The sequence below is a fragment of the Notolepis coatsorum genome (assembly GCF_963971535.1).
Source record: "Notolepis coatsorum genome assembly, chromosome: 17".
Taxonomy (NCBI): domain Eukaryota; kingdom Metazoa; phylum Chordata; class Actinopteri; order Aulopiformes; family Paralepididae; genus Notolepis; species Notolepis coatsorum.
In genome coordinates this window covers 73,562,309-73,588,076 of record NC_140181.1, presented here as the reverse complement: position 1 = coordinate 73,588,076, position 25,768 = coordinate 73,562,309, and the positions used below count along the sequence as shown (strand labels likewise).

General features: G+C 42.5%; 1 protein-coding gene across 4 annotated transcripts in view; it reads left to right on the top strand.

Moving 5' to 3' along the window:
• znf740b (zinc finger protein 740b) overlaps nucleotides 1-16,593 on the top strand; it is a 28,894-nt gene extending 12,301 nt beyond the window's left edge. For 3 of the 4 annotated variants that reach the window (XM_084333300.1, XM_084333303.1, XM_084333302.1), the window contains 3 exons: nucleotides 102-237; nucleotides 1,543-1,661; nucleotides 13,436-16,593. In XM_084333300.1, coding sequence (XP_084189426.1) covers nucleotides 102-237; nucleotides 1,543-1,661; nucleotides 13,436-13,612 — 432 coding nt within the window. In that variant the 3' untranslated portion in view covers nucleotides 13,613-16,593. The remainder of the gene's footprint in view (nucleotides 1-101; nucleotides 238-1,542; nucleotides 1,662-13,435) is intronic. The other variant, XM_084333301.1, reaches the window with a different exon arrangement.
• The last annotated feature ends 9,175 nt before the right edge of the window (nucleotides 16,594-25,768 follow it).

Below are 25,768 nucleotides of genomic sequence, written 5' to 3'. Positions count from 1 at the left end.
TTTTTGAAGAGGACATGGACATTTTATAGATTCTTTCTTTTTGCTGTTTTACATGCTTCTCTCTATATTTTCAGAAGTTCTAATGCCATGTATGTTGTTAGCCGATGATTCCACAGGTGCCGATGGATATGGACGATGACAATTCACTGAAAGTCCAGAAGAATTTCATCTGTGACCACTGCTATGGAGCATTCCGGAGTAGCTACCACCTTAAGCGACACATACTTACACATACAGGTAAATATAGTAGTTACCACCTTAAGCGACGCATATTTACACATGTCGGTAAATATGGTTAGCTGACACATACTTACACATACAGGTAAATTGCATTAGCTCACACATACAGCTAAATATAGTTGGCTACCACCTTAAGCGATACATATTTACACATGTCGGTAAATAGCATTAGCTGACACATAGTTAGACATACGGGGTGTAAAAAGTACCCAGAAATTATACTTAAGTGAAAGTATGGGTACCGTCTCAAAATCTGACTCAAGTAAAAATCAAAGTATCTGGCTAAAAACACACTTGAGTAAAAGTAAAAAAGTCCTACTTTTAAATGTACTTAAGTACTAAAAAGTAAAAGTAAATTTTTTTTTTGAAAGGGATAGACCAGGGGTCTCAAATTCATTCCATCGTGGGCCAAGTTTTCATTTTAACTATACATTGCACCAGGTGAGTTAGTTGAAGAGGTGAGCCAATTAGTGAAATCATCAGCTGGTGTTTAGGCAAGGCTGGAATGAAACCAAGCATACACTCTGCCCACAATGGAATGTGTTCTGCGATAGACAATGCTGAAGACAGACAGAAGACAGAATACTGGAGTACCCTGAATAATATCACAATATTAACCACAGCATAATGTGGATCTGACTGTATTCTTCTGATAGCAGGTGTTTAATCAAAGATCCCCGCTTTCTAGTGTTGCACAAGGACCAATCAGCATGGGTATAGGCGGGTTCATTTTCCATTGATGGGGATTTGATTGGCTGTTTACCTGCGGTCGCAGGATTAATAACGTTAACGTTAGTTCGGCCAGATAAACAATTAAAATATACTAATTAAATGGTTGGACCTGTGAGATTTGTACTTTGTAGGTCTGCATTTTAAATGTAAGGAGTAAAAAGTATGTATTTTTTCTCTGAAATGTAATGGAGTAAAAGTACAAAGTATACAAACCTAATAATACTCGAGTAAAGTACAAATCCCCCAAAACAGTACTTAAGTATTGTAACGAAGTACAATTACTCAAGTACTTTACACCCCTGGGTAAATGTAGTTAGCTGGCACAATGACACATACTTAGACATGCATGTAAATATCATTCACTCACACATGCATGTAAATATGGTTAGCCATACTTAGACATACATGTAAATATCATTAGCTCACACATATTTACACATACAGGTAAATATGGTTAGCTGACACATACTTAGACATTCAGGTAAAACTCAATGTAAAGTAGTATATCACAACCACCACCACCAGGTAGCTGTTGTTTTATATCTAATCATTGAACTGTGACTGTTCCAGGGGAGAAACCATTTGCCTGTGACTCGTGTGACATGCGTTTCATTCAGCGCTATCACCTGGACAGACACAAGAGGGTTCACAGTGGAGAGAAGCCTTACCAGTGTGATCGCTGCCATCAGGTCTGTGCACTATTCTACACTGCTAACATCATACCATACTTGCCTACACCATTACCATAATGTACACATACTCTCAGGATATTTAATTTTCCACAAGTCACAAAGATTGTTGTCACCATCTGTTTACATGAGAGAACCAGACACTGTGCTGTTAGGATATTTTATTTAGATATCACTCTCAAATTAGTTGTGAAAATGACCCATTCTAATACTTGAAATGCTTGTTGAGAGGAAGAACAATATAGGCCAACTAATTTTTAAACCTAATTATCCAAGGTTTCTTAGTTGGAGTGTTTTCACATACGTAGGTTATTTCTGTAATATAGTACAACTCAGTTTTGATTTATAAATATGAAGAAAAAAAATCTCTATGGGTGGCGCACCATGTAACGCACTGCGGTGCAACGCGGACGTCCCGGGTCCGACTCCGGCGACCTTTGCCGCATGTCCTCCCCCTCTATATCTTCTCCCATCCTTCCTCTCTGCCGGGTCTGTCCAATAAAGCAATAAAATGCCAAAAAATAAATCTTAAATAATATATATATTTTTTTACGTTTTTTTATTTATTTATTTTACACGAAAAATATATATCAGAATATCACAGTACTATGTTGTGTTTACAATCATTTGAAAGTCATGCACAGACACAACAACACAGTCTAGTCGACTCAGGATGAGGAGGGGTCACCGTCATACATTATCAGGAAATTAATCAATCATGCAAAAGAAAGAGAGAGAGACTCACTCACACTCACCCATCTTATTTTGACAATACAACATTTCCGAATGGACGTTTGGATTAAACCAAGTGTATGCAGTGATGCTGAACTTTCCCAGCGAAACACAAGTTGCCTAACGTAACGTTACACAGGTATGTTATGCACGTTTAGCTTGCTAATGTTAAGATAGCAGGAGCCGTCGGCCAACAAAGATGTTGTTTCAACAAATGTATTCACAAAATGGATTACCATCCAGACCACGTGAGCGGATCGGCGCGGCCGAGAAATCCGCTCTTCGCTCTTTAAAGCTTGGTCCGCTCCGCTAATCACTCATGTTGACCCCGCCCCCAAGTCGCTCTCCGCTCGCTCCCCGCTCACCTTGAATCGAGCGCTCCCCGCTCCCCGCGCCAGATCGCTCGGCAGTTTTTTTTCTTCTTTTTTTGGAGCATGGTGTAAATGAGCTCAAACTACAACAGTCTACACCCCCTGGGCCCCTTAACAATTGTTTGTATTGAGCCGCATTGTAATTGTAGCCATTCTGCAATGTTAAATAACGTTGTTTATCCATTCACTATCTCTATTAAGCGATGATAGGCTAGCCGAGCCACAATGCTATGGTCGCTGCCATTAACGTTAGCATGTAAGCTAACGTCAACAACAATGGCGTCGATACTTTTTCCTAACTGGAGTGAGTGTGGGCGTCTCTACAGTGACAAAGCCTGAACGAACAGCCTATCACAGGTTCACCCTTCTCATTGGTTGAAAATGGCCTTCATGTTTGTACATCGCCATCTGTTGCTTTGGCATTGTACTGCATGTATATATTACATCAGTGTTAAACCACTGTGAGCGGCCTGGAGTGGATTGGAGCGGAGGAGAACTCTCGCTCCGGACGTCGCGCCGACTCATTTTAAAACCCACTCCTCGCTCACGTCAAAACCGGCCGCTCCGCGCCCCGCGCCGCTCACGCTCCGATCCGCTCACATGCACTGTTACCATCCAAACGTTATTGAAGCCTCCTGTGACCAGTAACTAAGTAGGTACTACTACTTTTGATAACCATTGTTGACCACAGCAATATGCGCATAAATTATGTTCTACGCCATGTGCGCTATGTGCCTAAAGTCAAGACTCGACAGTACTGAACCAGAAAGATTATTTAGAAGCAAAAAATTTTGCATGATTAAAAACGATAGTTCGAACGTCCGTTTGAAAAACCCTGCCGAAGTTCGAATCGCAAAAACAGGCTTCGGGGACAGCTCTATATGACGGTACCAATGGTGTTTTTACTGGGACATGGGTGCATTTTCTGATTCAGAGCGTAAGCCTTATGTTTAATCAAACTAATTTGGATGTAATATCTCAAACAGAAATTCCATGAGCCCACAAAGTCGGGCACCAATGGACCAACGCCAAAAAATTCAATTGATGACATCACAAATCAATCTGAGCAGTGTGTAGGAGGCTTTCATTTTCATGACATTTAAAATCCCACTGGATTTATTTTTGGCAAATGGTGCGTTAGTTCTACATCAGACCTGGAGTACAGACACGGTTCCTATTGACCGCCATTGTGTTTGTCCTGTATAAAAGCTGTCGGCAGAATGCGTACTGTTTGTTTGGTCAGTGCATCGTGTTGTTAAGTCAAGTAATTGCTTTCCAACACTGGCCACCATCGAGTGTGTTCACACCATTGTGAAAAGTTAGGTTTGATCTGTTTTCAGGCCTATTTCCCCAGCCAGCTGCAGGATATTTCCTCATTTCCCTACCTGGACATTTATTATTAACTTATGAATCTACAAGATTCCTAAAACTAAGAGGTAATAATGACCATTTCTGGGCAATGATGGTCTTCAGTGTGATTTATTCCTTGAGTTTTGTCCTAAAGTTGTAGGTTATGAACAAACGCAGTCTAATCCCTGCTTATTCGCTGAGTTGTTTTCACCCAAAGGGCGTGTGGCACAACCAACAGAGGCGTGTCCATCAAAATTCAGTGCGATTTGATGTATTGTGGTCCAGTACAGTGGGTGGGGTTGTGCAGCACTTAAATCAGCCTGTGTCTTAGCTTCAGTAGCTCAGGACTTCCCTCATAGCCTTCGACTTCCTGAGCCACGGAATCAATATGCCCAGAACAATAAGAGCCGTCTCAAAGCCCCCCCTCTGTTCCTGATCCTCCCATCACGACGGTCTCTTCCACTACTTCTGAGGAAACCCTCACACAGAAGCAAACCTTTCACCAGAGCACAGACTAGACTCTCTGTAAGGGAAAGTAAGACACTGGAGCACTCGTACTGTCTACATATTTATTGCAGGCAGGTGACTGACATTTGGACAAGTGTCTTCCTCAGAGTCCTCCAAAATGGCTGATATATATTTACCTCCTAAATCATCAAATCAAAATCAAATTCATAACAACACACGTTAATGTCCCCATGGGCCGGACACGTCTTCTTTAAACAAGTCAAGAAGAAACATCACAATAAATCAAGAACAAAACAAAAACCATGAAGTTAATTAATGCAATACTCCCAGACATACCCCACGCAAAGGTAAGGGAAAACTCACTAAAAACCTAGCAATAGGAAAAAAGCACCACAGGCAATGTGGAGGGGAGAAACCTTAGATGTCGGTGATAGTAGTGTTGCTATAAAACAGGCGAAACAGTTGGTAAGCATGTACATATACTAGGGGTGCACGATATTGATTTTTTGATATCGATACCGATAACTTTCTGCTCAAGGTCGATACCGATAACCGATATATATATATATATATTTATTGTATTATAATTAATTTTTTTGTATGTATATTCCTGTAGTTTTTAACCAGATTTATCATGACATGAGCGTTACTACTATGAACAAAACAAAGCCAATAGAACAGTTTTGACTCTTCAAATAATATTATTTGAGTCAATCACAAAATTCACAATCCGTCAATGTCATTAACAATGTGTTTCCCTGAACAATGAGTCAACTAAAAACCAACAGGTATTGTGCTTTGTCAGTAGGGATGGGTACCGTTCACATTTGAACCAGTACCGGTACCTGTGAATCGATACCGGTACGGTACTTTAGTCTCTAAAAATGTAATCTACCTACCTCAGTTGTAAAAAAATAAATAAAAAAATCCAAACTTCAAATAACCACATTTTCGACCGTTTTCGGCTTGCCATTGCCCCGACTGCTTTGTTGTTGAATCGAGTCAAATCCTAAGTAAGCATATATTGTGCGTGTGAACGTTGACATGAAAAGAAAAAATCTTTTTGTAAAAAATAATAATAATAATAATAATTACTTATCGGAGCTATCAATACTTTTATCGGGATGACGTCATAATTGCTGATATCGGCCCGATAATTATCGTGCATCCCTAACATATACGTGTAATGAAACACAAATAAGTACATGCAATAGCAACTGGGGTACATAAGAACATTTTGAAAGATTGAAAATAGAGCTGATGATGGATCCATTTGAGGTATGGGGGCGGCATCCTCCCGGCCATCATCACGGGACGTCCACCACTCGTCACCATCACGAGACATCCACTCACAGGGAGAAGGAGAGACGGGGACAGGCGTTAGATAGTTTGAGTGTTTGTGATGAGCCAGTCCCGGCGCCATGGGCGGGCATTAGGGGGCTGGGCCCGCCCACTGAGTCAGCTGTGCCCACCCTGGTAATTTTTTATTTATTTTTTTAATCAAAGTCAACTATCCAAATCCTTAGTCGGGGACAGCCCTAGTGGGCACTGATGTCAACAACAACACTACTGAAGCTAGCACGGCACTCTGTGAGAATTTGTTTTCTACCCTCAAGAACGTCTTTACAGAACATCGCCTTAGTATGCTTCATCGACGCAACTAAGGCCAATTTAATTCAGTTGGCATTTGAGAAGGACTTAACAAAAAAGTTCAGGAATGAGTGGAGGGGCAGTGTTTTAAGAAGATTTCACTCTCTCCCCAAACACTGCTTGCTGCTCTACTTATGATGGTGAATAGCCTGTGGAGGAATTTTGTTTGCTTTTTTATGCACCTTATTTTTGTCAGTTCAGTTCAGTTTGTCAGTGAATTCAGAAGTGTTGAATAAATGGAGACTTTTCAAAGATATAGAATAGAATAGAAATGCATTATCCTGAGGGAAATTTGACACTGCAAATCACTCAACATTAAACATTTAGACAGAACAAGTCACGAATAACAAAACAAATGGCCTAAGAATAGAATAAAATGAAATAGAATAAAAATAGAATAAAAGATACAGTAAATAAATACGGTAAAAATATACTGAAGTCTACAGTAGGTGTAATAATGCACAGTGTTGTTTAAAAAGTAAGAGTCCAGGAATATGGTAACTGTCACTCTGTGCTCAGTGATGCAGTGAGGCACAGTGATGCATTGTATAGTCTGATGGCTGTCGGAATGAAGGACTTCCTGTGCCGTTCAGTGCTGCATTTAGGTAGTGTGAGCCTGGCACTGAACATGCTCCTCCTGTCAGCCAAGTCTGTGTATAGTGGGTGGGAGGGGTTTTCCCTGATGGCCTGGAGCTTAGCAAGGCTCCTCCTCTCCGCCACCCTCGCTAGAGTCCAGCTCCACCCAAACCACGCTACTGGCCTTCTTGACCATCTTATCCAGCCTGTTTGTGTCCCCTGCTCTCAGTCCGCTGCCCCAGCAGGTCTGCTATATATATCCGTTCAGTCTGTTTTTGTATAAGTGAAAGTTCTTAGATAGAGAGAAATTAGATTTTTCAATTGCCTCTCTGCTGTTTAGTTAAGCACCGTGGGCAGCGCCAAGCAAGCCACAGCGCCGCTGTCCCAGCTGAAACGTATAAAAGGGAACCTGTGTTGAAAAACCATTGTGCCCCCCCGAGAAAATGTTATGCCCCCCCACTAATTTGTTTCTGCAGCCTGGTCTGTGATGAGCGGACATAGCAATAGCTACATGTAAGCATATTATGTGAATAGAATAGATACATGTAGTAAGCAAGTAAGTGAATAGAATAGAAGTACTTAACCCAGCAATTGTTTAGACGTTGTAGGTCGGACAGAAGACTGTATGAAGCTGATCCATGACCTCAATGGTGCACATAACCAATGTGGGGGTAGAACAGTCACTGCAATCTTGGCCATCACCCCGAGACATCCACCACCTTGGTCAATACTACGAGACAACCACTCAGAGAGATGGGGGCAGGGGTTATAGAGTTCCCATGTTTGCAGTGGGTGCAGTTGGAGCAATACATGTAGTGGGCATATATGCATACATGGTGACAATAGAATCAAAGAATATAAGAGAATTGTGAAATTAAGTAGTGGATAGAACTAAGAACTACTGCAAGCATATGTAAACCGGTTGAGATACAAGACAATGGCTCAGGGCCATATGCCCCGGGGGGCAGGAGAAACCACTCAGAATAGGTCAAGGCAGAGCAGGTAAGGTTCAACGCTAAGGAGCACCACCGGTCCCATGGAACTGGAATGTATATCGATATATTCACTCAGAGACCGAGACAGGGGTTAAAATATTCTCCCATGTCTGCAGAAAAGCAGACACGGGAGCAGATAACAGACATCCTAACTAAACTAGACGGATTAAGCTAAGGGTCAGTCTCCGACTAGGTGAGATCAGGGTAGGTTGAAGGAGAGAGAGAAAATATGGGTCTTAACACATTCATGGCCATTTGGATCCGTCTAAAATCACTGTAGACGGCCAGCATTTATAAACAGACTTGCATAGTCCGTGGGGCTGTTTGTAGAGTTAATCCGTACTTTTCGCACTATAAGCCGCACCTGAATATAAGCCGCAGCAGCTCAATTGAATGATGTGTACATATATAAGCCGCACTGGACTATAAGCCGCCTGTGTTTTAATGTTTAATTACCATATGTAAGAGAGGGGATTGTCGGGAAAGAGATGGCTGTTTGAGGAAGCTCCCATTTATTAACATTTTTGTTTAAACAGGAACCATAGCCAGTTAGCCAGCGCCGGGTACAGTAGTTAGCAACGTTAGCTCTCATAACGATAGCCAGTTAGCAGCGCCGGATACAGTAGGTAGCAACGTTGGCTCTCATAACGATAGCCAGTTAGCAGCGCCGGGTACAGTAGGTAGCAACGTTAGCTCTCATAACGATAGCCAGTTAGCAACGCCAGGTACATATAGGTAGCAACGTTAGCTCTCATAACGATAGCCAGTTAGCAGCGCCAGGTACATATAGGTAGCAACGTTAGCTCTCATAACGATAGCCAGTTAGCAGCGCCGGGTACATATAGGTAGCAACGTTAGCTCTCATAACGATAGCCAGTTAGCAGCGCCGGGTACATATAGGTAGCAACGTTAGCTCTCATAACGATAGCCAGTTAGCAGCGCCAGGTACATATAGGTAGCAATGTTAGCTCTCATAACGATAGCCAGTTAGCAGCGCCGGGTACAGTAGGTAGCAACATTAGCTCTCATAACGATAGCCAGTTAGCAGCGCCAGGTACATATAGGTAGCAACGTTAGCTCTCATAACGATAGCCAGTTAGCAGCGCCGGGTACAGTAGGTAGTAGGGGTGGGATGGTATGCATCCGAACCGTGTACCGTTCGGCACGACCTCCACGGTTCGGGGTGTCTGTGTATTGTACGGTTCCGGGGATGCGCAAATTAAAAGAGAAAACTTCATTTGGCACGGAGCCGGGAGAGGTGAGCGCTGGCTGCAGGCGGCGGCGGCAGCAGCAGCAGCACTGCAGCCAGGTGCTAGTCAGTTTGTGTAAAAATGGCAAGCACAATATAAATCAATCTTCATTACGACTTTAAAAACATAGCCATTAACATTACATAGGCCTACACACATCTTGCCATAGCGTTAGCAGTTTGTACAACACGACGCACGTTTTAACTATGGTAGCACTAGCCCCAGCTAATAGTCAACGAAATGTTACCGTAGCTACTAGGGCTGTCTTAAATACTTCGAAGCTTCGAAGCTTCGTTCGATGGCACAAGCTTCGAACATTAAAAAAAAAATCGAAGTTTAAAAAAAAGATTAAAAAGAAAATTCAAACATTTTTTTTTTAAAATTTTTTTTTTTTACTTCGATTTGTGTGTGTGAGAGAGAACTACCCATCCCAGTTAGGACAGCCGAATCCCGTCCAATCTTTCGCCGTCGACTAAAGACTCACTTCTTCAACCATTATCTGAAATGATTAAAAAAAAAAGAAAAGAAAAAAAATCTAACCGTGACTAACCTTACTGTCATGCACTTTTCCTAATAAACTAACCTACACTGTAACACGCAACACTTTGATAAACATTGTTACTCAGCTGATAGAGTTGTACCCTTCTTGCTGTCTTGTCGTACAGAACTTGTAAGTCGCTTTGGATAAAAGCGTCAGCTAAATGACTAAATGTGTGTGGTGTGTGGTGTGTGTGGTGTGTGGTGTGTGTGGTGTGTGTGGGGGGGGGGGGGGGGGGGGGGGGACAAATACACTGGAGGAAAGTAACCCAGCTCAGTACTGCCCAAATTATATCATCACTATTGCCTGTTTGAAGGATATCATCCTCAAATACATATACAAATACATATACACCTACATGCCTTGTAGAATTCCACACATAAGAAAGAAAGATACTGGGATGAATAAACAAAATAGGAAATAAAATTTAGATAAGGTGCTACTGAGATGTTTTGGTGAGTTCTTTTTTTTTTGTGGAAGTTGCCCTTCTTAAAAATGCATGAACATTCACTGATAATTGGTCTGTAGTGGGGTCTACATTGCCGGACCATGTAGAATCCGGACCTTGTAGACTGACATAATTCTGTGCATAGTTTAGTCTACACAGGCCATATTTCAAATAATCAAAATCTTACTTCATTCATCTTAAACATTCTTGATTTGGGGGATTGGTAGTTCCCATGAAATCTGAAGTTGCTCAAACGACAACAGCGATCCACCTTGAATTAAATCACACAGCCGAGTGAAACCTTGTTGGCTCAGTCACGAAAGGGGCTACTTAATTAATTAATCCAACCCACTTTATTTATAGAGCACATTTAAAAACAACAAAGTTTATGAAAGTGCTGTACAAGTCCCACAACATAAGATAAAAAAAAAAAAAAAAAAATCAAAGCTTCGAATTAAAATCGAAGCTCGGCCCCGAAGCTTCGATTGCCAAAAAAAGCTTCGAAGGTCAGCCCTAGTAGCTACTAGCTAGCAGAGGAGGAAATGAGAGTCTGAGAGGCGGGGTGTTTAAAGACAATGATGGGCGTTTATTCAACATCCAAGAAGGCTAACATAACTGTTTTACTAACTCCAACCGGGACTATTGCTGCTTTCGTGCTGCTTGTTGATGTTATGAACTCCTCCTAAACTGATGGTCCCACACGCTAAAATGTCCGTGGGGACCCGCGCCAACCCATAGATGGTTCCAACTCACCGAATTACGTAATCCACCACAGACGGTTGCACTCAATATTTAAATAGTCTAAATAAATGTAGGCGGATAATGTACGTATTTAAAAAATGGAATGAACAGAGCAGTGTTGTTTTTAAACAGTACAGTGTGTGTGTTAGTTTGATGTATGTCAGTTCGGTCTTTGTGTGCCAAACATTATTTAAGGCTGTAAACACTTCCTCCTCATGGTAAAATGATGTGCCTGATGTCAAACTGCCTCATTCTTTCAGTTTTTGCATGACTACGTCCTTGAGAATAACTGAAAAGTTGGATTATTTTTAGGCTATATATATATTTTATGCTGAATCTGGTATTTTTGGAGTTACATTTTTTTTCTTCTTTTTTTTATAAGAAAAACAATATATCGAACCGAACCGAAAACCGTGACCACAAAACCGAGGTACGTACCGAACCTTGGGTTTTGTGAACCGTCCCACCCCTAGTAGGTAGCAACGTTAGCTCTCATAACGATAGCCAGTTAGCAGCACCAGGTACATATAGGTAGCAACGTTAGCTCTCATAACTATAGCCAGTTAGCAGCGCCAGGTACATATAGGTAGCAACGTTAGCTCTCATAACGATAGCCAGTTAGCCAGCGCTAGCCAGCACCTGCGAAATCGAGTGCCAAAATGATGATATCAGACGTTGATATCAGGAGCTGATATCAGGAGCTATCAGTAGCTAGATAACATTAGACAACGCCTCATGTATAAATAAACTAAAGTGAATAGTTCGTTGACTGGGTCATTTTGTTTAATGCTTCAGTTATGTTGAAAGAGGAGCCCTGAGCTGCTCATACACTAGACTCTTGCCGTAATGGTTTGTTGACGTGGTTATGTGAGGGGGAGGAGGAGGGGCAAGGCGTGCACTGCTGCAGCAGATTTAGGAGTCCGATCTGACGGTCACAGAGCTGAGGGAGTGCGCCCAGTTAGCTGTAAAAATCCATAGATTAGCCGCACCGTTATATAAGCCGCAGGGTCGAAAAATGGGGGGGAAAGCCGCGGCTTATAGTCCGAAAAGTACGGTATTGCTATCTGTCCATTCTCATTGTCAATTGACACCATAAACCGTCCCTTCAAAATGGCTTAAAGAAATAATTTTTTCATCAATACCTTCTCATTTTATAGCGTCTTGAATATAAGCGTTATAAGGGATTTCGGCTGGGATATTTCCTGGAACGCGAGATACAGGGCTAATAGCTACTAACGTTAAATCCAATGGCATTTCGGATATACAGAAGCTACAGTTAAAACTCAAACTGCATATGATCGGTATGATGGTCCACCATGAATGCATGAAAGGGGGGGGGGGCGGGGGACGTTGTTTCTGATTATTGATTACCAATAACAGCATTAGCCTCATTCGCTGATCGGGTGGATGGCTATCATAACAAGCCCTGATCAGCATGTAATTTACGTGAAAAAGTTCTTACCGTGGGCCGGTTGGATCCCCCAAAGCATTTCCCAGTTATCGATCGCCATCTGGTAGATCTATATGGCCATTGGCTGATGATATATTCCTTTACTGCATAGTGAATTCGGCGTCGCAAAAGGTATTCCAAGCTACTAGGCAGCACATCCAGAATCCAGCTAACTGGAAACTACATTGAAAGTTAAAAAAAAAAATAGTGCACCGTTCTGCCACAGGGCACACTGCATTATCGAGACAGCGCCCCTAAGAGGATCTGGCCGATAATGCACTTTTCAGAATTCGAAGAGGAGGGTAGATCTGCAGTGCAGCTCGGTGACATCGAGTAGGTTATTACAATGGAATAAAAGCCAAAACATTTATTTTTATTTTTATAAAAAAGCTGTAGATGTGTTGATTCAGTTTGGTACCACATACTTATGTGAATCTGGGTTTTCTATTCTTAGAAAAACAAATACAGAAACAGATTAAATGACCTCAGCACTTTCAAAAACCAAGCCCAGAATAGATCTGCTGGTTGAAAACTTCAACCAGCCACATACCTCTCATTAGATTTCATTGTGCCATAGATGAAATATTATACCCCTTCTATCATGATGTCCGGTCAGTAGAATTTTAAAATAAGTCTGTACAAATTAATCAGAATGTTGCTCAATGTTGGGGTTTAAGGTTGAGGGACTGAGGGAGGGGGTAAGAAATGGAGAGTTGAAAAAGGGGTGAGAAATAGAAAGGAGAGTAGAACATGTTTGTTCATTTAAAAGTGTTACACAATTGTATGTTATGAGGTGGTGAGCAACTTAACACTCTGATTATTGCTGTGATGTACTTTTATAATTAAATAAATACATTTCATATACATTTGAAATTCATGGTTTGTTGTGTTCTTTATCAGTACTTTATAAATGTATGTTATGGCAATTCATGATGTATTTTTGTAAGTTTGGGTCCCGGGGAAACACCAAATTTCTCTTTTGGGTCTCGAGCTGAAAAGGTTTGGGAACCCCTGATGTAGACGGTATTGCTCCAGTGTCTTACTTGGGTAGTCTTATTTTGAAGTGCCTGGTGAAAGGTTTGCTTGTATGTACCGTCCTCTGCTGTTGAGCACCAAAGCCCTCCTAATCTAAACTTGTCTGGAGCGTGTTGGACTTCACTTTTGGGACTTGAAACCCTCACACGCCTCTTCTTCCTCCTCTCCAGAACTTCTCGCGGACAGACAGACTGCTGAGGCACAGGCGCCTGTGTTCCGTGGGCGTGCCCAAGGAGGAGAACCAGTCGTGCTGTGACGCCCGAGTGTCGGGGTACCCTCAGGACCCCCCCGCCCACACGGCGTCCTGGAGCCCCCTACAGCCCTCCAATAACCGTCTCACTGTCTGACCCCCCCCCCCCCCCGGCAGTCTTTCAGCTCTGCAATGCCACCTTCTGGAGCTCACCAGTACTGCAGCCTCATAACAGCCTGGCTAAAGACAAACCAAACCTTAGTTTGCTCTTGGCGGCTCACACCCAGAGCTGGATAGTGGATTTTTTTTTTGTACTCATTTTTTTTTTATTATCATTGTTTGTATTGTTACATTCATGGTACAGGCAGAATGGGGGAGGACCAAAGGCAATGGTGGTTCTTGGACAACAGGTTTTGTGTTACTATGGCAATAATTGATCGACAGACGGACACATGTAGTGTTGTCAGAAAGATTGGAGGGAAGTATTTTTGACTACATGAGCCATGGACTTATCAGTATGTATTCTAGTCATAACACACTTCCTTTTATCTTTTTGTTTTTACCCCCGAGTGTCTGGCACTTCACCATCCTGCAATACTAACATGACTCACTGCCAACCTGCGAGCATCCCTGGTAGTGCCTGCCACACCATACGGACAAGAGCCCCTCTAAAAAAAGGACATTGCTGAACCTACAGACCCATACGGCCCTCCGGTGTTCAAGAACCATTCCTGTTGGTTCCGTTACCCCGCTAATAGTGTACTAGCTTAGTGCTGATGTAGTTAGCGAATGGTTGGGATAGATACTGTTGCTGGCCTGTACTGCCTCGAGGTAGTGACATCAAGTTGGCGCTGTTCTAGATGAGTCGACACATCCAGTACTTTTGTGTTTTAGTACATCCAAGATTAATTCTTAATATACTTTTTGATTACACTGGTGTAAACATGCCGGGGGGACTATTACAGAATGCATCCGTAACTGATTGTTCTACCTGATGTCAAAGGTCAAAGATAGGAAAGGTATATTTTTTGCCATTACAAAAGCAAACCCTAAATGTGCCTTAGAATCTTCTTAGAATCGCTGTTAATTTCTAACATACCAATTTTCCTACAATGAAATTTTCACTGCATGCTTCAGTAAAGCGAATATTCATAGTATTCCATTACATCATCGCAGAAACAGGTATTTGTAATCAATTAACAGGGGATTATCATTAAATGGCAGCCGTGGCCAATGAGCTGTGATTATGGCATTACACCATATTAGCAGGAAATACATGACACATCTTGAGAATTGAGTGTAGGACTTTGCAGACAAACGGCCCATAATATAGTGAGCTCATTCATCACCAATGGCAATGGTCTGCATTAGACCAATTTGAAAGAGTGCCATGAAGTTGGAAGGCTTCTTGTAATATCCAAAATCTTAACTGCATCTAGGATCTGTCCTTATGTAATGGCAAAACAATTCTAACTAGGGTCCTTAAGTGGAAATAATATTTTACGGTTTAGATGCTTCTGCAATGTCCCCCTGAACTCTAGAACCTCTCATCTCGTTTCGTTTTGCTAGCTCCTGTAATTATAGAAATGGCATTGTATCTGTTTTTTTTTTGTCTCAGTATTATTATGTTGTCATGTTTAGTGTTCCATCTTGTCCATGTTGTGCTTCCAGTGTGACGAGGGTAAAGTGGGGGATCAGCTGTGTGTCCACATTCAAACCCGAGTCAACATGATATTTGAAATGCTCTCTCAAAAGACTTTCTTGAACCTTCTTGGAATTTACCTGACCATAGTGGAACCATTGAAATAGCTTCTGAATCCCTGGCCGCCTACTATCCTTAGGGCCATTTTCAATTATACGGATTAAGCCTAGTCATAGACTTGGGAATGTCTTTTTAAATGGAGATATGTAATCCCATTCTGGTGGAAATTCTCAGTTCAGACGAGGTTTAATCTGTGTCCGTGAAATCGCGCCTTGTTATTCGAAAGTATTTAAAGTACAAATTCCCTTAAGTCTGAAATATCGACGTCGAGAGCCGATATCTTGTCTTGACCGGCTCTGGTTGGGATCTTGTTTTAAAATCTAACACTCTTACCATTTTGTGTCTTTTTTATTTTTTAATTCAACCTCTAGCATCTTCAGTGAAGATGACTTAATAACTACTCCGTGGAATAGAAAGGTCCGCCCGGTGTCTTCTTCTCACTCTGGATATATTCATGGCCTCTCCAACTCCATTGTTTAAATAGATCGGCGAACACTGGATTGAGGATGCTAGCTCAAACGTAAAGGAGACACATCGGTTTTAACAGTTGTTACCTGCTTAGACTGAAGAGTTTTATAGTTGACTGGTAGTTCTGTTGCTGTCAAGACAGTTAGATAATGTAAAAGGAGTCTGGGGCCTATGACTGAGTTTCCTACTGCTTACGAAGTTAATATATATTTTAAATCGTATTAGTAGAGTTAAAGCTGCCACTAGTGCCCCTCTAGTGTAGCAGTCATGATTAGTCAATTTAGTTTTATTTTTTTAATCTTTTCCCTTTTTTTTGCATGCATTTGTGGTCCTCATGATGAAATTAAATTGGGGGATCTTGTATAAATTTGTTTTTTGGTAAAGAGTAATAACGTTTTTTGATAAAAAAAAGAAAAGAAAAAATTAGGTTTGCTTTTTTTAAAGAAGTTTGTTATTACCATGATTGTCATTTCACAGGTTAATTGAAGTCCATTTTGACCCAGAGAGTCACATTGTAGTGAATGGAGAGGTGGGGCCTCATGCTTGAATAAAGGCGTTTCTCTTTTTAAACAAGTGTATTTTGTCGTACATACTACCAACGTTACTCGTTATATACTGTATATTCCTTACATTACAGGGGTCAGGGAAGGCTCGTGACACATGGCTGGTAGCATTAGATGCTGTGTAATAGGGTAGGGCTGGTCGGCTGGGTGATCACTGTTTGCTCATGTACGTGAAATCCCATATTGAATAATCAAGTTGATGTTCATCGCATTGAACTGCATAGTGATTTTCATGAAGTCCTCAAATAATTCAGATCTCTTTGTAAAGGAAAAATTCGTTATTACAGTATGTGCTTGTCATTTAATTTAGAAAACAGAATTGTGTGAAAACATAATAAAGCAATATGATCCCAAGACTACCGGTATTTATTATTATTAATAATTAATTACTTAATTGTTGCCTAGCCCTGCTACAGAGTTTTGTGAATTGATAAACCTGTTTTAAAGATTTTGGAGGGAATTTTGAGGGCCTGCAATGCACTGGTCACGTCAGCAGATGGCACTCATGACCATGTGAGTTTGTCACTGATTTGTTCGTTAAACATAGTATTGTTAAGGTTTAGAAAGCACCCTTTGCAGTGTGTTTATCTTGGTGATTCTACCCTGCCAGACACAATGCCCCTCATGTTGATTCTTTCCAGTGAATTATCATGACCTGACAATTACTCATCACTGACTATTCATATTATATGGTCGCAAATAAGTGAGTGTACTCAAATAGCAGGTGATTACCATTAAATGACAATTAGCTGTTGGCCCTGTGCCATATTGGATGGCAAAATAAATAAAAACGCCATGAGGATACCATCAATAGGCAAATGTGACGCTGTACCTTCACTAGTTAGTTTACATGCAGGATGCTCTTTACGCCACAAGAGGGAGCTGTAATCCTTAGCTTTTTCTTTCTCTCAGGTTAACAAATGGCCCAACACTCTAAGCCGGGGTAAAGGGGTTTTGTGGTCCCCGGAGACGGTGCTGCATTGAAGTGTCGACCTGTGGGGTGAAGTTTGAAGCTTGAAGTCGAGACAGAATGGATGGTCTTGGGGGAAATCAATACACACCTTGTCTCCCAAGAAGTAGCCACTGATATAGATCATGACTTCGGTCCAGGATTTTAAACACATAGGATTCACATCTGATGATTCTGCTCATTTAGCCTGAGCTGAAAAGATAAGATCTAGGTCACATAGCTACACTCAGTAGTACTAATTTGTATATTTTGTACCCAGTTTAATCACATGTATATTGTATATCGCTGTTGCACTTTACTGCTACATTTGCACTCTGGTTGGACGCCAAACATAATTTCGTTGTACTGTACTTGTGCTGTGTGATGACAATAAATTAGAATCTAATCTAATAGCTCACCTACTGTAGATCAGAAAATCATATTGTTATCTTTTCTTATAGGCCTAAATAATTTTTTCATTCGTCCACATTCGTTTGATGATGATAGTACTTGCTCAAGGAGCTGCATGAGAAGAATGTTCAAAGACAGTTAAAAAATAATCCTCTGGGAAGGAAAGTCATTTCTTAAATTACACACTCTGTTGATTTAGTATAGAAACCACCATAAACCTATTGAAAGAACTTTTCGAGGCTATAAATTCTCTGGGAAACCCGGCCTTTGTGAGCGAGGAGGAGAGGGGGGAAAAGTGGTTCGAAAGCTTGTTTTTACCAATCCAATCATGTTCGATTAGTGGTCCCTCCTGGAGGAGGGAAGGATGCATCTCGTTAAGCGTTACTCTGCCATCAGTCTGTCTGCCTGTCTATTGGCAGACCACTCTGTACAGTAGAACAGATCATAGACCTCCAGCGCCGTCTCCTTTTCTCTTCTATTGACCAGTCCTTTAATTAAAGCTTCAGGACGGCCTGGATGAGATCAGCCTGAAGGCTGCTGGGAGTGTGCGCTTTGCCCCATGGGAGACATCCTCCCCTGATTTACAGCACCCACAGGCCCCCCGGCACTTAACACTGGACCGCCTTAAGTGAGGGAGATGTGGAGGAGAGGAGCGAGGCCGGGGGAGATGCCACTCCATCATCATACAGCGAGTGCTGAAATCAAATCATTTCTGCACGACAGGCTGGTTATGGAGTGAGTCCAGGAGGAGAGCGTAGGAGTACTGCTGCCCTGCACCAATGTCTGGCACACTCTCGAGAGGGAGGAGAGAGAGAGCTCTGTAGGCTGAGAGGGAGAAGGAACTATTTTCTATTCCATACACTCCTTCAGTCAGGGGGGTATGGAGGGGGGGGGGGGGAGAAAAGGGTGGTCCACACTGAAATCTTTGCCGACACTATCTGTAAATCTTAGCTGACCGTCTGTACCGTAGCTCTGTCAACCGTAAGAGCGGTTCAGAGGTTTACGAAAACAACCTCCCCGTGGTAGAAGCCCTCTGCCTCCTGATCAAATACAGGCACGGGCTCCGAGCGGATGATTGAAACCCTCCCAACAATGGCTCCCTCTATCTCCCTCTCCCCGAGGTGTGGGAGCGCCTTTTCATCTCAGCCGCTGATTAATAAAGGAATCGCAGGCCGGGTGAAAGCAGCGATCTGCTCCCTGAACATCCATCATGCCTGTGACAGCCCACCTCTCTGTGTTAATTAGCGGTGATATTTAAGCCGTCCGTGGTGTTCCGTGGCCGTCAGCATGGCACTGCTCGTCATTAAAATTTCAATTCCTCCGACCTGGTTACTACCATCTCCCTGGACACCTCGGCACACACACAAAGTATTACTGCAGCCAGCAGGCGTGAGGATGAAATATGAACCCCAGAGTTGTCTTTCTCTACACGGATAGGTGCCAATAAGGATTTTAAAAGTTGGATGAAACAATTGGTTAGACGGCTCCTGTAAGCATAGCATGCAGCGCTGCTCGAGTATTGTTGCACTGCCCCTTTAAAATAATGCCATTTCAAGTTAGGCCGCCTGTGCCCGCATTAAAAGTACAAACCAATTTCAATCATGAATCTGACTTTCCACACTCGCTCACAAGATTATTTTATAAGTGTTTTCCATAAATCTGAAGTTCTCATCGAAACCAGGAGTGGAGTAAGCATGAGAACATGACTTATTAATGATTACCAAATATTTGAATATTCTGTAAAACTGGAGGCAATTATTCTGAAATGAATTATATATGTAGCTGAATCCCAATTTGCAGTATACCACCAAGAGGCATAATGCACCCGTATGAGAACTTTGCCGATATGCAATTACATGGAGAAAAACCTGAGACTTCACTGAGCATGAAAGGCTCTCTGGGGACAGAAAGGCAAAGGGGGGCTCTTATCAAATGGCAGCCATCTTGCATGCAACTGAAAAATGATGAACAAAATGGCCCCCCTGAATGGAATAACATTGCACATTTAGTGTTAATTTAGTTCCTTTTTGCTATCCCATCGTCAATACCTATAAATGCATGGAGGTTCACTGTAGCTGCTGGTGCAGCAAGGAAGGGACGTCTGCCGAGCCAACCTGACACTATTCTTACGAAACGTTGGCAATGAGGAGAGTTTCGCGTCAGGCTTCAATGTGTCCCATATTCAGAGGTCTGCCACTATTTGTTCTAATTAGCATAACTCAAGAAGATTAATTAGCCTTTGCATATCATTCCCCTTCCACGGGCATCATACCATCTCTTTAACACACTGAGGGGAAAGGTTGTCATAGCCAGTGTTTTGCTGGCAACGAGGGGAAGTCTCACTTTGGCCTACTTACATGTTCGCAACCGTTCGAAACATGAATATTTATGTTGACACAGCTCACTCCAGTCGAGTCAGAATTCTGCAACTTGGATGGAGAAATTGGGAAATTCCATTTTATTATTCTTTACTATTAACACTTTGATTGCCTAAGGCTAAATTCATGATATACCATAGGTTGCCAGCTCTATTTGTCTATGGAGAAGTTCCCCTTCTTTGCAGGGCTATAACTTTTTAAATTCTATTGCTAAATTGCCATTATTAGGGCCCATTCAATGTCCTATATGTATTGTTCAGGGTGTATGAACGTTAAACTTTTTCATTCACATATTCATACTAAAATATGATCTAAAGTATAAGTATGTTTTCATCTCTTTCTGCAGCTTTCTCCAGAACGTGATTTATAGCCCCAAATGCATTATATTGATGATCAAATACAGTTTGATAGCAATCGGCGCGATATAAAAAAATCCAACTGGGGAGCTCCAGTAGCTCACCGCGTACCTCGAACGCTATTTCGGTGTCGGGGACAACCGTGCTCGTCACGGATCTGGGGTAGCAAGTTCGACTCCCGGACAAAGCCGTAACTTTCTCAGAGTGTCTTTCCCCCCATCTCTACCCCCATTCAACCTGTTTCTGTCGGTCACACTTGACCAGAGAAAAAGCGATAAACGCAAAAAGAGCCAGCGGAATGGTCAAAGTTTAAAAAAAATTAAATAAAAAAATCCAACTGGACAGACTTCTGGAAGTTACTACACGTCATCTGATGTTGACCGGATGGGCGAGGGGGCGTTTATAATTCCGTGGGCAGCGTTACACCATTCATCTAATGTGGGTCAAATGTTCATCATAGCAGTTAGTGTCGAACACGGAAATATTACACGCTAAAACTCACCCCAGTCTCCGCGGGCCGTTGGGCGATCAGCGTGGGGTAGACAGTTTTCCATTATGGGATGTAAAAATACCCGGTCCATTTCCATGTTGTATAATGGTATATACGTCCAAATCATGTTGTTTATCGAGTTATTGGCAACGGATCGCTATGTATTGTGTCAAGATGGAGTCGCGGGAGCTATAGAGAGTGGCCGGAAGTAATATGGGTGAACAGCACTTCAGCCACATCACTTCCTGTTTGGCGCTTCTGCCGATCGGCCACCAGATGGCGCTCTTGAACCGCTAGAGGATTGAGAGGAGCTCTGAACTGTGTGTGAAGGCTGCGGATGGAAAATATGATTCCGATCACAGATTTTTGAAATATTGATATCAAAGACGAGTTACGGCGTCTTCGGCAACTTGAGCATGGCGGGGAAGGACGCCTAAACTCGTCTTCTGGCAGTTAAAGTGTTAAGACTTTTCTACTACATGTTTGTTGCATGTGTACAGTACATTTGGCAGGAACAGTGCGTGATAAAAAGGAGGAGGAGGAGGGGGGGTAACAAGAGCCAATGGCCATGTGCTGGACTTGATCTCACATTGACATGGGACACGGGAGTACATGGGAGACGTTGTTTTATGGAGCACCCCATTATACCGAAGCTCTGATATTCAATACAGCCAAGACTGGCAAAAGAACATGAGCTGCTTGAGTTGAAAAGCGAATAAAAAGCATTACTAAAAAGTGCTCATTGGATTGCTGACAACTATGATTTAAGTAGGTAGCCTGGCCAACAGGGCATTTGGAAATTGAAAATCAACAGGGAGAAAGAAAATTATGATCTTTACATTTCAATTTGCTCTGAACAATAAAAAACAAACAAAGAGCATGGACAGAGTCTGATCGGCTATGTTCTACGTGTGCTCTTCACAGTGCCATCCACACAACTATAGGAGAGACTGAGAGACTATGGCATCGAGAAGAGAACATAGATCCAGGTCAGTTGTGCAGCACCTCATTGTTAAGATTTATCTGGCCCGAGAGTCGTCCACATTCCCCCTGACAGGACGGACACCCCGGCGCCCTGCAGCCAACTGTGTAAAAATCACTTTCCAACGGCGGTGCGTTTAGCCTCGACAGATACATTAACATGCCGTGGCCCGACGCCAGCCCATTAATCTGCAGCTTGTTGGGATATGTTGGGATGTAGTGGCCGGCCAGGCAAGACGCGGGTCCCTCAGCGAGCACCACCTCAGATCGCAACGGTATAGATCTGTTTACCCAGTTCGCCGAGAATTCTCTGGGGCTCCTCGGTGTTGAAACGGTCTGTTTAGGACAGAGGAAAAGGTCATTAGGAATGTCACAGGCCTGCACGCTATTGGCCCCTTTTCACAGCAGCCATTTTAACATAGATATAGAATGTTTGTTATTCTAGCTTTTATACCCATCTATGACGAGTCAAGAAGCACCGTTGAAAGGAGTTGACACTAGTATATGTCTATATGAATTGAAAATGGGGGACCCTGATGGAAACAAGACAAACGTCTTTCTCAGGTCTGCATCCCCTTAACAATTGTATGTATTGAGCCGTACTGTATTGTACCCATTCTGCAATCTGTTAAATAAAGTTTTCATTCATTCATTCATTCAGTTGCTATGTATCCCAGTTATTTGCATTTATGAGGAAGTATTCCACTACATGGGACCAAAGTCATAGCTGGAATGGATGGGAGTCACTTGGCCTGACAAAGAAACTGTAATGGATATCAGCTAGCTAGCTAACGAACAAGTAATTAAACTAGTTTGCAACAATTCAGTTCATTTTAGTGGTTTAAAAACATCCACCAACTGTGACAATTAGTCAATATTAATGTTCCATAGCCGATCACAATGGTCGCATGAATTTGTTTACATTCGAAAGCTTCTTATACATGACATCTCCAGTGCTTCCAGTCTGGTGCCAAATCCATTCCGCTTGCAAAATGTATTCTGACCCACTTCCCGGTTAAAACAAATGTGATAATACTATATAAAGCTGATATAAAAAAAATCTGTATAATGTACAATTCCACTGTACTTCAAAAGATAAGATAACCCTTTATTCATCCCTGTGGGGAAATCCACACAAAGAGATTGACTTGATAGAGAAGCTAATGTAATGTTGGCCATCTTGCCTAGACATGCTGAAACAATATATGGTGGAAATGACATATGGCAAGAACTGACATTAATGTTTTGAAATGCAAATATGAACTTTTTATCGTGCTAGTTTATAATGAGGCAAAGCGGAGTTATGCTGCCCATACTTCACAAGCATCTAGGTGGCTAACGCTATTTATACGTCAAGGGGACACATCTTGCAGCAAACAAACAAAGCAACAGATGAGATTAAAAAACACTCATAACTGTCCTCCGTTAGCAATCATGAGGTAGGCTACAGACCTTTGTAGTTTTTGTTGAAAAAGGATTGGGTACAAGACAGTGTACTTTGGGAGGTAAAATATTGTCATTGTCATTGTATTGTCATTGTCATTGCCGCAACTTCAGGGTTTGACTGTGTTTGAAGTCTAGCTAGCAATTTTCAGTAGTAGATGGTTTCCTAGGAAGCTAAATGAACAGCAATGTCTTGTTTTGTTCCGGACTCCTGGCCATTTGGTATATCTTTCATCAACGGTGCCTAGCATCATCAAGGACAAGCCACCCAGCATGGAGACTGTTCTCTCCATTACTGTCTGGCAGACAATACAGGAGCAGGGCTGCACGTACCACGTTACTGTCTGGCAGACAATACAGGAGCAGGGCTGCACGTACCACATTACTGTCTGGCAGACAATACAGGAGCAGGGCTGCACGTACCACATTACCATCTGGCAGACAATACAGGAGCAGGGCTGCACGTACCACATTACTGTCTGGCAGACAATACAGGAGCAGGGCTGCACGTACCACATTACTGTCTGGCAGACAATACAGGAGCAGGGCTGCACGTACCACATTACTGTCTGGCAGACAATACAGGAGCAGGGCTGCACGTACCACATTACCATCTGGCAGACAATACAGGAGCAGGGCTGCACGTACCACATTACTGTCTGGCAGACAATACAGGAGCAGGGCTGCACGTACCACATTACTGTCTGGCAGACAATACAGGAGCAGGGCTGCACGTACCACATTACTGTCTGGCAGACAATACAGGAGCAGGGCTGCACGTACCACATTACTGTCTGGCAGACAATACAGGAGCAGGGCTGCACGTACCACATTACTGTCTGGCAGACAATACAGGAGCAGGGCTGCACGTACCACATTACTGTCTGGCAGACAATACAGGAGCAGGGCTGCACGTACCACATTACTGTCTGGCAGACAATACAGGAGCAGGGCTGCACGTACCACATTACTGTCTGGCAGACAATACAGGAGCAGGGCTGCACGTACCACATTACTGTCTGGCAGACAATACAGGAGCAGGGCTGCACGTACCACATTACTGTCTGGCAGACAATACAGGAGCAGGGCTGCACGTACCACATTACTGTCTGGCAGACAATACAGGAGCAGGGCTGCACGTACCACATTACTGTCTGGCAGACAATACAGGAGCAGGGCTGCACGTACCACTCGAGGACAGTTTTTACCACCAGGCTTCTCAACTCAAAAACACAAATATAGCATTTTGCATATCTGCTTACTGCTGTCTGCACTGTTTACATACAAATGCAACATTACCTACTGCTATTGAACCTGGACTGCTATACCCAATGTGCAATACTGTTTAACCCTTTCACTACCACTACCAAATTGTTAACCCTTTCACTGCGACAATACATAAGGTTAACCCTTTCACTGCCACAACAAAGAGTTAACAACTTCACTACCACATTACAGAAGGTTAACCCTTTCACTACCACACTACAGACGGTTAACAGTGAAAGGTTAACCTTCTGTGGTGTGGTAGTGAAAGGGTTAAACGCTTGTCACTTTCACACACAATCCTCATCATTATATGTATATAGCGTCACATTCTATTTATCTCATTCCATTCTCTCATACATCATACCACTTGTGCAATACTGTTGTATACACTTGTAATCTTTACACACAAAACATCTAAATGTTCATATACAGTGTATACTTGTGTTATTCCATGTTTATTAACCTTTTTCTTATCTTACTTCACTCTACCTTTATATGACCAGTGCTCTAATGCATCTAGTACTCCTACTGCTGAGCTGGCCTGTTCTCTCATCCAACACATTTCATTGTGCATGTTAATATACATATGACAAATAAAATAAACTTGAATTTGAACTTGACTACAATTACTTCAAAAGAATGTTTAAATGCTCATTCTACCTCATTCTGTTATAATACATGTTATCTAGCTGTGAGGCAGGAAGTTCCCCGTGCCGGAGTTGGTGCATCGAGAGACAACAAATATTTTGATCCCGTTTGAGTTGTGCCATGATTTACACACATGTTTGCAAGTTGATTGACTCACAAGTTAGCTAATGTTAGCTAACATTATCGATAGCTTTTCAATTGTTTTATTATTCTATTTATTTTTGGGCTTTCTGTATTTTTCACCCATCCCAATTTCGTTATGCCAATTCCCTTCCTGATCGTTGCGCACATTGCCCCACTGTTGGCCTGGGGAGCGTGTAGAACTACCACATGCCTCCTCCGATACATCTGGAGTCGCCAGCCGCTTCTTTTCACCTGACAGCGAGGAGTTTCACTGGGGGAACGTAACGCGTGCGGAGGTTCACGCTATTTCTCCCAGATCCCCTCCCTGCTGAACAGGCGCCCCGACCGGCCAGTAGGAGTCGCAGTTTACAACGACCAGGACACATACCCCACCGGCTTCCCACCCGCTAACACTGCCAATTGTGTTAGTAGGGACGACTGACCATGCCGGAGGTAATTATCGATAGCTTTTTAT